Source organism: Nesoenas mayeri, assembly GCF_963082525.1.
Source record: "Nesoenas mayeri genome assembly, chromosome: 24".
Classification (NCBI taxonomy): domain Eukaryota; kingdom Metazoa; phylum Chordata; class Aves; order Columbiformes; family Columbidae; genus Nesoenas; species Nesoenas mayeri.
In genome coordinates, this window is record NC_137546.1 from 5,626,653 (window position 1) to 5,641,717 (window position 15,065).

Genomic DNA, 15,065 nt, shown 5'->3' on the forward strand with positions numbered 1-15,065 from the left:
GCATTTCTCTAATGACTTTGATCCTGTGTCTTTAAATCAAATGCACATGTGGGAAGAGACCTGCAAGTAATAAACCCCATGGCAATTAGCAAGAAAACAATGGAATTGGCTGGGAAACGGGAATTTTGGGGGAGTTTCACCCTGCTTTGAAATCCTCTGGGCCTGGAGTGAGGACCTGCATCTTTATTCCAAGTCCTAGAGCAGGTTTCTTAGGGTTGAATCATTGCTCTGGTACAAGTGATCTTTAGCTCTAGGTTTTTAAAACTCGTTATGTTCATGGTAAATTGTTGCTTGCAGCAACATAGGGAGGTGGAGAGGAAAGAAGCGCTTTGTGTTCTGCTGTTTAATAGATTTTTAATGTGTGCTTTTTATTTGTCTAGATATAGTAGGAACTTCTAGAAGTGTCCTGACACATGGTGTGGTAACCAACCCGCTGCCACTGGGCAGCAAAGGTAAATGGAGGTGGCACCAAAGTTGTGTACGGCTCTGGAAAGCCTTGCCCAAAAAATGCTGCTGGTTTGTTGGTTGGTTGGGCTTATTTTCCATACATTTATCTATCCTATGGTCAGGGAGCTTTGTGGGTGTCTGGAGAGACCAAACTGATGTCACCGTCTTAATTTTCATTTGCAGAAATGTATTTCTTTTAATTGCTGGAGCCGATGTCTTCATTCCCAAGAGCTGATGTGACACCGAATTCTGTAGGTCAGAGATTTTTTTATATTGAAAATATGGTGGGCTGCTCTTCCATGTCACCAAACTGTCCCTGTTTTCTGTGTCTGACAGCTGTGACATGTTGTCACTCCCAAAATGATGAGGTTTCGATACCTTCTGCTTTGAAATAGCATCTCCTGGCTTCAATCGAAGGGTTGCCCATCAACAGCTTGAATAAAAGAGCTCTATGGGTTTTATTTGAACACAAACTGGTTTTTACCTCGTTTCGTTTTTAAAAGCCACCATTGGCGAGAAGAGGATCAGATGGAAACGCAGTGCAAAGGAACCAGAATGGTTTTCGATGGTTGAGGTTTTTCCGCCCTGAATAACAAAATCTGCGTCGTTTTTGGCTTCGGGAGAAGCACAAGCTCTTCCTTCTAATGGAAATACTGGGTTTTATCTCCCTTTCTGTGTAAGAAACCAAAAGTCGCTTGTGCAAGGGTTGGTTTTGGGGGGCAGGAGCAGCTCTTGTTGCAGGTGTTGTCTAATTCTGGTGGCATTTTTTTGGTAATTAAGAGCCCCAAAAGCCAGGTTTGGGCTGGAGGGGGCTGCTGGTCTTAATGGGGCTGCACATGGTTATTGGCTTCAATAACCCTCCTGCTTTTTGGGGTAGAGCTCAATGGATTTCCTCCCAAGAAAAGGGGGTGAAAAGCCCCTTTTTTATGGCAGAGCCCCATTTATTTCTTTGCAAGATTTGGGGGCGCAAAGTCTTATTTTTTGAAGCAGAGCCCAGTGAATTTCCTTGTGAGATATGGGGGTGCAAAGCCTTTTTTTTAGGGCGGAGCCCCATCCATTTCTTTACAAGATGTGGGGGTGCAAACCCCCTCTTTGGAGGCAGAGCCCGGTGTATTTCCTTGCAAGAAAATGGGATGCAAAGCCACTTTTTTAGGGTGGAGCCAAGTGCATTTCCCTGCAATATTTAGGGCTGCAAAGCCCGTTTTTGGGGATAGAGCCCAGTGTATTTTCTTGAAAGATATGTGGGTACAAAGCCGTTTATGGGGTAAAGCCCAGTGCATTTCCCTGCAATATTTAGGGGTGCAAAGCCCCTTTTTGGGGGAGCAGAGCTTGATGTATTGCCTTGCAAGATGTGGGGCTGCAAAACCCCTTTTTGGGGGCAGAGCCCAGTTTATTTCCTTGCAAGAAAATGGGGTGCAAGCCACTTTTTTGGAGCAGAGCTCATTGCATTTCCTTGCAAGGAAATGGGGTGCAAAGCTTGGGGGGGGCAGAGCCTGGTGCATTTCCTTGCAAGATATGGGAGTGCAAAGCCTTTATGGGGGGCAGAGCCTGGTGCCTTTCCTTGCAAGATATGGGGGTGCAAAGCCTTTTTGGGGGGCAGAGCCTGGTGCCTTTCCTTGCAAGATATGGGGGTGCAAAGCCCCTTTTTGGGACAGTCCATTGCATTTACTTGCAAGATATAGGGGTTCAAAGCCTTTTTGGGGGAGCAGAGCTGGGTGCATTTCCTTGCAAGATATGGGGGTGCAAAGCCCCTTTTTTGGGACAGTCCACTGCATTTCCTTGCAAGGTATGGGGGTGCAAAGCTTTTTTTGGGGGGGAGCAGAGTCTGATGCATTTCCTTGCAAGCTGTGGGGCTGCAAAACCCATTTTTGGGGGCAGAGCCCAGTTTATTTCCTTGCAAGAAAATGGGGTGCAAAGCCACTTTTTTGGAGCAGAGCTCATTGCATTTCCTTGCCAGATATGGGGCTGCAAAGCTTTTGGGAGGGGCAGAGCTCCTTGTGTTTCCTTGCAAGGAAATGGGGTGCAATGCCCCTTTTTGGGGCAGAGCTTCATGCATTTCCTTGCAAGATATGGGGGTGCAACCCCCTTTTTTGGGGCAGGACCCGGGTGCATTCCCCTTCCACGGGGAGGGTTGCAAAGCCCCGAGTGGGGGGTGGGAGCAGCACCTATGGAGTGTTTTGCTAATTGTTTTAATTGTTATTTTTTGGGGGGGGATGTGCAGGACTCCAAGTCCCAGCGTCCCCCGCGCTCCGCCCTTCCGCCGCGCGCCGTGGAGCTGCGGGTGCGCGCGCGGGGCCCCGGCCCACGCGTGTCCCCAACATGAGCTCAGGTCAGCGGGACACACACGGTGGGGGGGGGGGGTGGGACATTCACACACATATATTGGGGGGGGGGGGGGGGGGGGGGGGTGTGCAGGGCCCCCCTCCCGCTTTGCAGCGCTTTGCAGCTCCGTGCGCGGCCCACGGGGGTCGCATCGTGCGTGGCCCCGCGGGTGCATTCTGCGGTCCCCCCCCACCCGGGGGTTGCGCTCACCCCCCGCTCGGCCCCTGCTTGTGCAACGGCTTGTGCTGGAAGGTGGGGGGGGGGGGGGGGGCGGGCAGCTTCACTTTATCTTTGCTTTCTTTTCTTTTTGCTTCATTTTCTTCTGTCTCATTTTATTTGGCTTCATTTTGCTTTGGTCTATTTTCGCTTTTATTTTGCTTTGGTCTATTTTGCCTCTTTTTGCTTTGCTTTATTTGCTTTTGCTTTATTTTAGTTTGCTTTGCTTTGCTTCATTCTGCCTCTTTTTGCTTTGCTTTATTTGATTTTGCTTCACTGTATTTTGCCTCTTTTTGCTTTATTTTGCCTCTTTTTGCTTTATTTTGCCTCTTCTTGCTTTGCCTTATTCTAATTCACTTCTTTTCACTTTGCCTCATTTTCATTCACTTCTTTTCGCTTTGCTTCATTTTAATTTGCTCCTTTTTGCTTTGCTTTATTTTTGCTTTTTATTTTATTTTATTATTTTATTTTATTTTATTTTATTTTATTTTATTTTATTTTATTTATTCTGCTTTATTTTATTTCACTTCACTTTGCTTTGCTTCCCCGTGCAACGAGGTTTCCAAAATCAGGAGCCACTGATGTAGCCAAGCAGATGCTGCCCCCCCTCCACTGTCACAGATTTGGGGGGGGGACCAGCACAGCAATGTCCCCCCGGGATGCAATGGGGCTGGAAAATGCTATCATGGGACGTTGCAGAACTGCTTTACCTTTCTGTCCCCTTTGCGCTGTTGGGGGATGTCACACCATGTCACCCACCCAGCCTCGAACTGGCCAACCCTACAGCCAAAAAACCCTTTGCAGGGTTGAGGGTGATGGGGAAAAAAAGCATCCAGGGGTTCGGAAACATGCGATATGGCACCAAAACATCACCCGAGGTGCCCTGCACCCCTCGTCTCGGCGGCTGACGGAAGCAGCTCGGCCTGCGCAACCTTTGCCTGTTTCCTTTTGAATTTGCCCCGATCGGCGCGGGAGGAAGGAAAGGGAGGAGGGTGATGATGCGGTGGCCGGTCCTTATGGTGCCACCATGGTCCTTGTGCTGCCACCATGGTCCCCACCACCCTGCTGACCCCTTGGGGTCCCCACCACCCATTTCTTGCTCCAAACCTGCAGCGCAGCAGCACTCGGAGGTTGAACCTCCCCCTATTTTGCTGAAGGGTAGCCAGGTTTAACGCTGGGATGCTGGCTCAAGAGGCAGGAGGTGCTTTAATCCTGGCCTAACGCAGCAAAACGGTCATGATGGGCTGTGAGGAGCGAGGCTCCTCTCTCCTTAAAGAACTTAGGAGCTCTTTATTTAACAAGAATTCAGAGAAAAGATGCATTTTGGATATAAATGGGGTTGTTTTGCCCAAGCGCGGGTGCTCCCGAAGCCGCCGGGCGCTCTCTCCAGCTCAGCGGGTGGTTTTAGCGCACGCCGAGGTCTTGCAAAACTCGAGTGCAGGAGAGGTCAGGGCAGTGCTGGTCCGGACGGATTCAGCCGCCGCTGTCGTCAGCACGTGGCAAAGGAAACGCTGGTTGTGCCGCCGGCTTCCTCCTCGCAGACAAACCCTCCCTGCAGACCTGGACCAAAACCAGTTAGAGGTGGACGGGGCTACTGGGAGGACGCTTTGCCCGCAAGGACTTGATTTTATTACTTTATTTTCTCGCCCGTCTCAAGGATTTGATGTATGAGAGCGATTCCACTCAGTCCCCATCTGCCGTGTCCCCATCGTGTCTCAAGCTCGTCTCATCCTTTTGTTTCTTCCAACCTCGGGGTGTTTTTCCGGATGGGGCAAGACGGGAGCTGGTAGAACACGTTTGCTCCGTCCGGTGGCAGGCAAGGCAACGCGTTTCTGGTGTGGATGAGTTTACGTTGGCTCGGTGAAACAGGCAGGAGAATTGACGCCGTCTCATCCCAAGCCCTCGCTGGGTCTGACGGCGGTGACGTCTCCCATCCCAAACTCCGCAAGGGGTTAAATCTTGCTCTGTGTGACCAAACGCTGTTTTTCTTCCCTCATCCTTCCTTCCTTTTGCCACATCGTGATTTTCAGTGTCCTCGTCCCCAAGGGCCTGGATTGACATTGTCAACCCCATAGCATCAAGCAGACAGCACCAGACCTTGCTGCTTGGAGCAGTGACTGTGCTGGGTGGATCTTGTGGGCAACATCCAGCCTGCACGTGTGGCAGGAGCAGAGGAAACGGCCTCAAGTTGCGCCAGGGGAGGTTGAGATTGGATGTGGGAACAATTTCTTCCCCAAAGGGCTGTGGGGCATTGGAACAGGCTGCCCAGGGCAGTGCTGGAGTCACCATCCCTGGAGGGCTGGACAGACGGACATGAGGTTCTCAGGACATGGGGCAGGGACAGGGGTGGGGAATGGTTGGATTCGATGATCTTAAAGTTTTTTCCAACCATAATTTGATGATTCTGTTCTATGATTTTAACTCTCCTGGGAGCCTGGCAGCTGCGCTTTGGCCATGCAAACCCAGTGTCAGCGGGGAATTGTGTCCCCTTTTCCCTTTGCAAGCTGGGCCGGGACACCACTGACCCCCCCTTCAAATTTACAACAGCTCCGGACTGTTATACCCCATTTATCAGCAGCAAGAGAAGCAAATCTCTTCCCAGAGCTCTCAGAAACAAGTTTGGGGCAAAACCCTCAGCTTTGGGAGCGGGAGCAGGGACAGCCGCTTGTCCCCACGCTGTGTTTGCCAACGAGGTGTGGCCTTTGCGTCGCGATTCAAAACCGGTATCGCAGCTCCGCAGGGCTCTGCCCTCCCCCCCGGCCGGTGCCGGATGCGTCCCGGACACGGCTGAGGATGGTGTTACCTGCCCCATCCCGAGCGGGGTAAAGCGCGGTGAGTCGAGGCCGGAGCTCCTTCTCGCTTGCAGGATTTTGGGGAGCAGCGGGAATGGGAACGGGGGGTCAGAAACCCCCTGGGGGTGGGGACATGGTTGTGCGAGAGCTGCAGCTCCATGGACGGAGCCGCTTGCGCCCGCTCGCCGCTCCGAAAAATTTGCTGCTTATGGGAAAAGGTCAAGAAAATGGTAATAATTGAGTTGTTGCAAAGAGCGGAGTTCGAGTGGCGAGGTGGGCTGTGCTTCTTGCCGCCCAGCCTGGCTTAGCGAGGCGCAGGGAGCAAATTTGGGTCGGTTTGGGGGTGTTGCAGTAATTTTCCCCCCTCCTGCAAACCCTGGGTGCTGGGGAAAAGCCTTAGTGCCCGGGACCCTGTCTCCGTCCCCTTTGTTCTGCCTCCTCTGCTGCTCCCGGCCTCGTTTTGCCCGGAATCGAGGTTTTTCGCGGGGTTTGATGGTGGCAGTGGGGAGATCGATGTCTCCCCACCTTGCAGCTGCTTGTTTGCCTCCTAGGGGGGGCTTTTGTTTGAATAAACCCTCCCTTGAGCTCATCCCCCCCCTCCACTTCCCCAACGCAAAACTTATACCTTGGAGCAGCACTGGCTGTTTTGTGGGGGGAGATTGAGACCCAACCCTGGTGATCATCAAAATGATGATGGTTATAATTAATTGCTGTTGTTATGAGCTTGTGGGGGGCTTTTCTGGCAGAGGACGGGCCCCTGGGCTTTCGCCCAGCCCGTGAATTGCCTGAGTGCCCTGGAAACCTGAACCGGGAAATTATCTCACGTTTCAAGGGTGGGAATTACCGAAATACCTCCTGGTTTGTGTTTGTGCCACGTGTTTTCTCCCTGCTGCTTTGAGCTGCCAGAGCTGGGACTCCCTGGGGTGTAATTCAGAGTAGATTGAGGGTATCAGTGTGTTTAACTTCATGGGGTGGAGGGTGATGGTTAAAATCCCACTGGGGGTCACAGAATCATTTTGGTTGGAAAAGCCCCTCAAGACCACCCAGTCCAACCATTTTCCACCCCTGTCCCTGCCCCGTGTCCTGAGAACCTCATGTCCGTCTGTCCAGCCCTCCAGGGATGGTGACTCCAGCACTGCCCTGGGCAGCCTGTTCCAGTGCCCCACAGCCCTTTGGGGAAGAAGTTGTTCCCCACATCCAATTTAAACCTCCCTGGCGATCCCCATTTTCCAGATTGGCCGTTTTAGCGCAGCAACGACCAGCAGGAATCGGAGGTGCTGAGCCGTGCTGGGCATCATTAAAACCAGTCAAAAGCAAATTTTGTGGCCACGTCCTCCATGCAGAGGGAAACACGAGGAGCAAACAAGCGTGCAGAGCGGCCGGGAGAGCTCTCCTTGTGCTCGCCCTGGCGCTGCCCCAGCCCCGCTCCCTTTTCCCAGCTGCCAAACCGCTGCGTTCCGTGCCAGCTTTTCTCCCCAAGCTCCTTTGGCGCTGTTGGTGTGACCGTCACGTGCTGCGGGAGGGTGACCGGGCAGCGCTGGGTGTCCCCGTGCCCGCAGCGTCCCCCTGCACAGCACCAGCCGGGCTGGGTGACAGAGGGGACACCCAGGGATGTCACCAGCACAGCTGGGAGCCCGTCACTGCAACATCTCCTAAATAACCCTTTCGAATCAGCTCCCCTGATTATTTCCTCGCTGTTCTTTCTCCCTGCAGACAGCAGCAGGCTGCTGGGGAGGCGGCGGCCGGGCTACGGGACGCTGCAGCCGGACGCTGAGAAATCCCGCATGGTAGGTCCCAGGGCTTCGCCGCGGGGAGGGAGGCACGAAAATTGCGTGTTATCTGCAAAAACAGTGGTTTTCCAGCCCCAGAATGACTTGGTTGCTGTTTGCTTGGTGTTAAGTCACGCTAGGAGGCTCGGGGCTTTTATTGATTTAGATGCTTGGTAGTTATTTTGGGGATAAGTGTCCCTGTAAAGGTGGGGTTTCTGTCTGCCAGGAGGTGACGGGCTACCAGACCAAGCGGTGGCGGGTGGCCCTGTGCCACGCGGGCTCCGTGCTCACCGCCGGGCTGCTCCTCGTCCTCTTCCACTGGAAACCCAGCCTGGAGGTGCAGGCGAAATGCAAACCCTGCGCCCTCGGCCAGGCCGACTGGGTCATCATCAGGGTGAGTCCCAAACTGGGGTGCAGACTCTGCCACCAGCGTCCTGGGAGGGCCTTGGGCATGTCCCTTGATGTCCCTTGTCACCCTCCCCACACTGTGTTTGACGTCTCCTCGCGTCAAGTGACTTGCTACCCCAGAGCCAAGTTATTCCAGGAATAATTATTATATAGAACGTAATGGAATTTAATATAATATAATGCAATATAATGTAGTGTGATATAATATAACATGGTATAATATAGTGTAATATAACGTCACATAACATGATGTAATATAATGAAATATAACGTGATATAACATGATGTGACATAACGTAATATAACATCACATAATGTGATATAATATAATGTAATATATAACATAATATAACATCACGTAATGTGATATAACGTAAAATAATGTAATATATAACGTGATATAACATGATATGATGTAATATGTCACCTAATGTGATGTAATATTATGTAATATAATGTAACATAACGTGATGTAACATGATATAATGTGATGTAACATGATATAATGTAATGTAACATAATATAACAGGATAAAGTGTAACATAATGGGACATTACATAATGTGATATAGCATGATCTAATGTAATGTAATGTAACAATCACATAAGGTGGTATAATGTGATATAATATAATATAACATAATATAATCTGATAATAATATAATATTATTCCTGGAATAATGCCGTGCTTTCCCCTTCCGTAGCAGCCAGCCTGCCTTTGCATTTCCCTTGATCATCCCTGAAACCCACCGATCACCTGGGACAGGTCCCTGGGGACTCCCTGTGACACTGTCCCCATGCAAAGGAACTGGGGGGGACACCCGGGGACCCCATTTCCCTCTGCTCAGCCCCATGCTGTGTTGCAGGACCGATTTGGACAGTGCTTCACCACCCGTGTGTGCGCAGAGCCGCTGGGTGAGGGCAGGTGAGATACCAGCGGACGCTCCTCGAGATTTCGGCTACAGGGAAGGGGGTGTTTGCAGTGGGAGAGGGGGGATGAACGCTTGGTTTGGCATCCCAAGCAGCCTGGAGCATCACCCCGGGGCCAGGCTGGAGGATCGAAGGAGCAGCATCGCTATTGGCGTGTCGGAGGAGGAGGAGAGCAGGGACACCGTCCGGCTGCAGGAGAGAGAGGAGGTAACGTCTGGAGAGCAGGAGCTGAGGGGAGACCTTCTGATCTCTGAACTGCCTGAAAGGAGCTTGGAGCCAGGGGGGTCGGGCTCTGCTCCCCAGGAACAAGCGCCAGGAGCAGAGGAAACGGCCTCAAGTTGCGCCAGGGGAGGTTGAGGTTGAATATGGGAACAATTTCTTCCCCCAAGGGCTGTGGGGCATTGGAACAGGCTGCCCAGGGCAGTGCTGGAGTCACCATCCCTGGAGGGTTGGACAGACGGACGTGAGGTTCTTGGGGACATGAGTTGGGTTATGGTTGGACTCAAGGATCCTGAGGTCTTTTCCAACCAAAATGATTCTCCGATTCCCACCTCCCATGGCATGGGCTGCCCTTGTGTCCCTCTAACACCTTACTTTTCCCATCCTGCCCTGCTCAGAAGAACATCTTGCGGTATTACCTCTTTGAGGGCATGCGCTACGTCTGGATGGAGCAGCGGCAGGCGTTCTGCAAAGTCAGGTATTTCTCCACCCCCTCTGCCCCAGCAATCCTCTCTGCATGTCTCTGCTCCTCTCCTTGACCCCTCAGCCCCCCCAGGAATAATCCTGACCTGGCTGGAAGCCACAGAACCGCACTGGAGCTTTTCTCCACGCTGTGAAACCTTTGGAGCCAATCCCAGGGGTGTTGGGTCGGGGAAGCAGCGCTGCCTCTGGCCCTGAGTTGTTGATGTTCCCTGTCTTTGTGGGTGAAGTATTTTGGCAGAGCCCCATGCTGGATGGTCCCACCGCGCTGTGCCGCTCGCAGCTCTCCAAACTGTGCCCCTTTTGTCCCTGCTCCTCGGCAGATGCCAAGGAACAAGATGCTCTCCCTTACTCAAAGGGGGTTTTTTTGTTGTTGCGAAGGACTTGGCCGTGGGTTTTGTTCCGCCCGGCCAAGCTCCTGCTGACTTTGACTCCGTTTCTCTGTTTTTTCTTTCCCCTCGGCCTTGCCAGTGTCTTGGATGAAGGTTGGACCTGCGCAGATCTCCACCTCTCCCAGGCTGGGCTTGACCAGCAAGACCACAATACCAGGTAGAATCATCAAATCACAGATGGTTTGTGTTGAAGGGACATTCCCAGCTCCCCAGTGCCCCCCCTGCCATGGGCAGGGACATCTTCACCAGCTCAGGGTGCTCAGAGCCCCGTCCAGCCTGGCCTGGGATGTCTCCAGGGATGGTTCATCCACCACTTCTCTGGCCAACCTGGGCCAGGCTCTCACCACCCTCAGGGCCAGCAATTCCTTCCTCATGTCCAGCCTGAATCTCCCATTTTAGTTTAAACCATCACCCCTTGTCCTATCACAACCGGCCCACATGGGATCTCCCAGCCCCCTGGGACACCCAAGCAGTGCAGATAACGCTTTTCCAGGGGCTGGTGAATTCTAGAATCTGGTTTTTTCTTGCACCCAGACCTCAAAACATAAGACAGCCGGGTCAGCTGTGTTTCCTTGGCTTGGCTTGGCTTCTCCACATCACCAGGCTCCCATGGAGTTCTGGGCAGCATGAGGGCCCCCAGGATGGAAATGCAGCTTTTCCCCAGCACCCGTTTGCTTCCTCCTTTGCTTTTTTCTCTCCTGTTTGCAGAACGAAGATCTATGGACCCAACCTCATTGAGGTGCCGGTCAAGTCCTACGCCAGGCTCTTGGTGGAGGAGGTGTGTGTGCATTGATGGGCCCAGCTGTGAAAACACTGAGTTGTCCCAGGGCAGATCCTGCCCCATCTCCGTGTCCTTCACTTTGTGGGCTTTTCCTCTCTGGTGGGGAGGAGAGGACTTCAGGACTGTTTTGGGGCAGAGATCAGAGAAGGCAGAGCTGTGGAGGGGACCTATCCTGCCTCTTAGCTCAGACACGAGCATCCCCAGAGGTGGCTGAGCATCCTCAGCAGTCCTGACCATAGAGCAAAGCCGGGGAGGATGGAGGGTTTGCGAGAAATCAGCTCATTTATCCCCAGGGAAGGGCCAGTTTCCCCTCTGCATGAGCAGTTGTCCCTCAAGGAGCCTGGAGGTCTCGTGGTGGGCTGGAGGAAGCTCTGACCCCTCCAAATCTGCTCTTTCTCCTTCTTCTTTTCCAGGTTCTCAACCCCTTCTACATCTTCCAAGTGTTCAGCATCGTGCTGTGGGTCTGTGATGCCTATTACTACTACGCCGCCTGCATCTTCCTCATCTCCACCGTCTCCTTAGGGCTGTCCCTCTACGAGACGAGGAAGGTGGGTGGTGGGTTTGGGACATGCAGCACTCAGAAAACAGCCCGTTTTCTGATACTGTTTGACCTCCGTGCTGCTGCTGAACTCCCTCTGAGCCCAGCTGGGTGAACACAACCCATATTCCAATGCTGGGGCAGGTTTTCTCCTCCTTCCTCTGCGGTCCTGAGCTTTTGAGACGCGTTTAATGAAGCTTTGCTGCATGTTTTGAGCTGCCCAGGAGTGGCTGGTAACTGCTCCCTCCCTTGCAGCAAAGTGCCACCCTGCAAAACATGGCCAAGATGTCGGTCGGTGTCCGGGTCCGTCGTCCTGAAGGAGGTGAGTGCAATGTCCACGAGGAACGAGGGCTCACAAAGCCGTTTGGGGTGGTGCTGCGATGACACCTCCAATGCTGCTGGCTCAGGGGAGAGTGGCTGGAAAAGGACCTGGGGGTGTTGGTGGCAGCGGCTGAACATGAGCCAGTGTGTGCCCAGGTGGCCAAGAGGCCACAGGATCCTGGCTAGTACCAGCACTGGTGTGGCCAGCAGGGCCAGGGCAGCGACCGTCCCTGTGCTGGGCACAGTGAGGCCAAAACGTGAATCCTGGGGCAGTTTTGGGCCCCTCAGCTCAGGGCTCAAAATGGCAGCACCAAGATCACCTCAGGGCTCAAAATGGCGTCACCAAGATCACCTCAGGGCTCAAAATGGCGGCCAGAGGGATGGCGGGATCACCTCACACCAAGAAAGGCCTTGAGGTGCTGGAGCGAGTGGAGAGAAGGGAACGGAGCTGGTGAGGGGCTGGAGCACAATGTGATGGAGCGGCTGAGGGACCTGGGGGTTCAGCTGGAGAACAGGAGCTGAGGGGAGACCTTCTGATCTCTGAACTGCCTGAAAGGAGCTTGGAGCCAGGGGGGTCGGGCTCTGCTCCCCAGGAACAAGCGCCAGGAGCAGAGGAAACGGCCTCAAGTTGCACCAGGGGAGGTTGAGGTTGGATGTGGGAACAATTTCTTCCCCAAAGGGCTGTGGGGCATTGGAACAGGCTGCCCAGGGCAGTGCTGGAGTCACCATCCCTGGAGGGCTGGACAGACGGACATGAGGTTCTCAGGACATGGGGCAGGGACAGGGGTGGGGAACACTTTGTCTCGGTCATCTTGAGGGTTTTTCCAACCAAAATGACATGCCGGAGCACGGTTGTGTTTTTCCCAGAGGAGACGGTCACCTCTGCAGAACTGGTGCCGGGCGACTGCATCAGCCTCCCCACGGACGGGACGCTGGTCCCGTGCGACGCGGCGCTGCTGACGGGCGAGTGCATGGTCAACGAGAGCATGCTGACGGGTGAGAGCCCCGGGACGGGGGATTTTTTGGGAGCAGCCCCTTCCCATCAGGCTGGGCGGATCCTGACCCCCCAGGGTGATAAACCCTGCTCCGTGCTGTTCCCGCCGCAGGGGAGAGCGTGCCGGTGATGAAAACCCCTCTCCCGGCGGGCAGTGGCGTCTATTCCCCCGAGGAGCACCGGCGGCACACCTTGTTCTGCGGGACGCAGGTCATCCAAGCCAAGTCCTACGTGGACAGAGACGTGCTGGCTGTGGTGACCCGCACAGGTGAGGGATTGAGAAAAAACACCAAAATAGGTGTGTAGATGAGGTTCTCAGGGACATGGGTTAGTGCCAGGGTTGGGGCAGTGGGTGGACTCGATGATCATGAGGGGCTTTTCCAACCAAAGTGATTCTATAATTATATGAAGAGCCAGGATTAAGCCATGTGTTTAGAGCGATGATTACATATTTACCTCCTTCCTGTCTTCCGCAGGGTTCTGCACTGCCAAAGGGGATCTCATCAGCTCCATCCTCTACCCCAAACCCGTGAGCTTCAAGTTCTACAAGGATGCTGTGAAGTTTGTCCTGTTCCTCGCCGTCCTGGGTATGTCTGAGGGTGGAGGCATGGCCAGGAGCAGCCAAACTCCTCTTTAGATGGTTGAACCCACCCTTCATCATCTGCTTTGTGTTGTAACCGAGCCCGTTCTCCTCCCGCACAGCTTTTATCGGCACGCTGTACAGCATCCTCATCTTGGTGAAAAACCAGGTAGGGTTGTTGGAGTTGGTGAATCCTCAGTTTGGGTTGAAGGGACCTTCAAAGCTAATCCAGTCCCATCCCTACCATGAGCAGGGACATCTTCAGCAGCTCAGGGATGTCTCCAGGGATGGTTCATCCACCACCTCTCTGGCCAACCTGGGCCAGGCTCCCACCACCCTCAGGGCCAACAAATTGAATCCTTGAGTGTAGGGTGGAGATGGGTGAGGGCTGTCAGGATGCCCAACCTTCTTCTTCCCCACCCACCAGGTCCCCGTGGGGCAAATCATCATCCGCGCCCTCGACCTCATCACTGTCATCGTGCCCCCAGCTCTCCCAGCTGCGATGACCGTGGGCACCATCTACGCCCAGAACAGGCTGAAGAAACAAGGAATCTTCTGCATCAGCCCTCCCCGAATCAACCTCTGCGGGAAGATCCGCCTGGTTTGCTTCGACAAGGTGAGTCTTGGGCACAATGGGACCACAGTTTCCATCTCGGGGGGGCTCGTCTGGACCCATTGTCCCCTCTGCACAGACGGGAACCCTGACAGAGGAAGGTCTGGATGTCTGGGGGGTGGTCCCGCTGGAGAACAACCACTTCATGCCCATCGTCCACGAGCCCCGCTGCCTGCCCGCCGGTCCCTTGCTCTACTCTCTTGCCGCCTGTCACACCGTCACGCTGCTGCGGGCACAGCCCATTGGGGACCCTGTGGACCTCAAGATGGTGGAGTCCACTGGCTGGGTAAGACAAGCAGTGGGCAAAGCTGCGGGTCTGTAAAGAAGGAGGTATCAGATCTCTGGAACAATTTCTTGCTGGAAAGGGCTGTGGGGCATTGGAACAGGCTGCCCAGGGCAGTGCTGGAGTCACCATCCCTGGAGGGTTGGACAGACGGACACGAGGTTCTCAGGACATGGGGCAGGGACAGGGGTGGGGAACGGTTAGACTCGATGAGCTTGAGGGGCTTTTCCAACCAAAGCCATTCTATGATTCCATGATCTTGCTCTGCCAGGAGAAGGGGGTGTTTCAAACCACTTATGGGGTGGATAGGGCTTGGTTCTTGCCAGGCAGGGCTTTGTCATCTCAGCATCTGCCTTGGTTCCAGCGCCTGGAGATGATGGAGGAGGAGGAAGGTGAGCTGCCCGCCTGCCAGCAGTTTGGGACAAAGGTCTTGGCTGTGATGAAACCTCCGCCCGAGGAAGAACAGCCGCGAGACAGGGTAGGTCCTGTGGACCAGAGCGGCTCAGGTTACCCGAGTCACTCGGTTTGTAACCCCAGAGGGTTGCTGTGTCCTCCATGGCCCCTGGAGAGCTTGTACCTCCTGGAGAAGCTCCTGCCTGGCCCTGACACCTTCCCTCTCTTCCGCAGAAGCACCAGTCACCCCTGGGCATCCTCCGGCGTTTCCCCTTCTCCTCCTCCTTGCAGAGGATGAGTGTCCTGGTGAAGCTGCCCAGAGAAGCCTCGGCCCACGTCTACACCAAGGGCGCACCCGAGATGGTGGCCAGTCTGTGCAGGAAGGAAACTGGTATGTACTGGGGGACGGTGGTTCATTGTCATTGCCCAGCTGTGAATCGTAGGATTATAGATTGGTTTGGGTTGGAGGGACCTTCAGAGCTCATCCAGTCCATGAGCAGGAACATCTTCACCAGCTCAGGGTGCTCAGAGCCCCGTCCAGCCTGGCCTGGGATGTCTCCAGGGATGGTTCATCCACCACCTCTCTGG

General features: G+C 53.9%; 1 protein-coding gene across 1 annotated transcript in view; it reads left to right on the forward strand.

Moving 5' to 3' along the window:
* The first annotated feature begins 43 nt into the window (after positions 1-43).
* The window catches only part of ATP13A2 (ATPase cation transporting 13A2), a 20,446-nt gene continuing 5,424 nt past the window's right edge, over positions 44-15,065 (forward strand). The window contains exons 1-19 of the mRNA XM_080358893.1: positions 44-698; positions 2,669-2,776; positions 7,491-7,564; positions 7,773-7,940; positions 8,820-8,878; positions 8,979-9,090; positions 9,501-9,580; positions 10,054-10,131; positions 10,683-10,752; positions 11,169-11,303; positions 11,549-11,615; positions 12,482-12,610; positions 12,721-12,876; positions 13,085-13,195; positions 13,311-13,357; positions 13,616-13,804; positions 13,881-14,087; positions 14,449-14,562; positions 14,712-14,868. Coding sequence (XP_080215019.1) covers positions 2,767-2,776; positions 7,491-7,564; positions 7,773-7,940; positions 8,820-8,878; positions 8,979-9,090; positions 9,501-9,580; positions 10,054-10,131; positions 10,683-10,752; positions 11,169-11,303; positions 11,549-11,615; positions 12,482-12,610; positions 12,721-12,876; positions 13,085-13,195; positions 13,311-13,357; positions 13,616-13,804; positions 13,881-14,087; positions 14,449-14,562; positions 14,712-14,868 — 1,963 coding nt within the window. The 5' untranslated portion in view covers positions 44-698; positions 2,669-2,766. The remainder of the gene's footprint in view (positions 699-2,668; positions 2,777-7,490; positions 7,565-7,772; positions 7,941-8,819; positions 8,879-8,978; positions 9,091-9,500; positions 9,581-10,053; positions 10,132-10,682; positions 10,753-11,168; positions 11,304-11,548; positions 11,616-12,481; positions 12,611-12,720; positions 12,877-13,084; positions 13,196-13,310; positions 13,358-13,615; positions 13,805-13,880; positions 14,088-14,448; positions 14,563-14,711; positions 14,869-15,065) is intronic.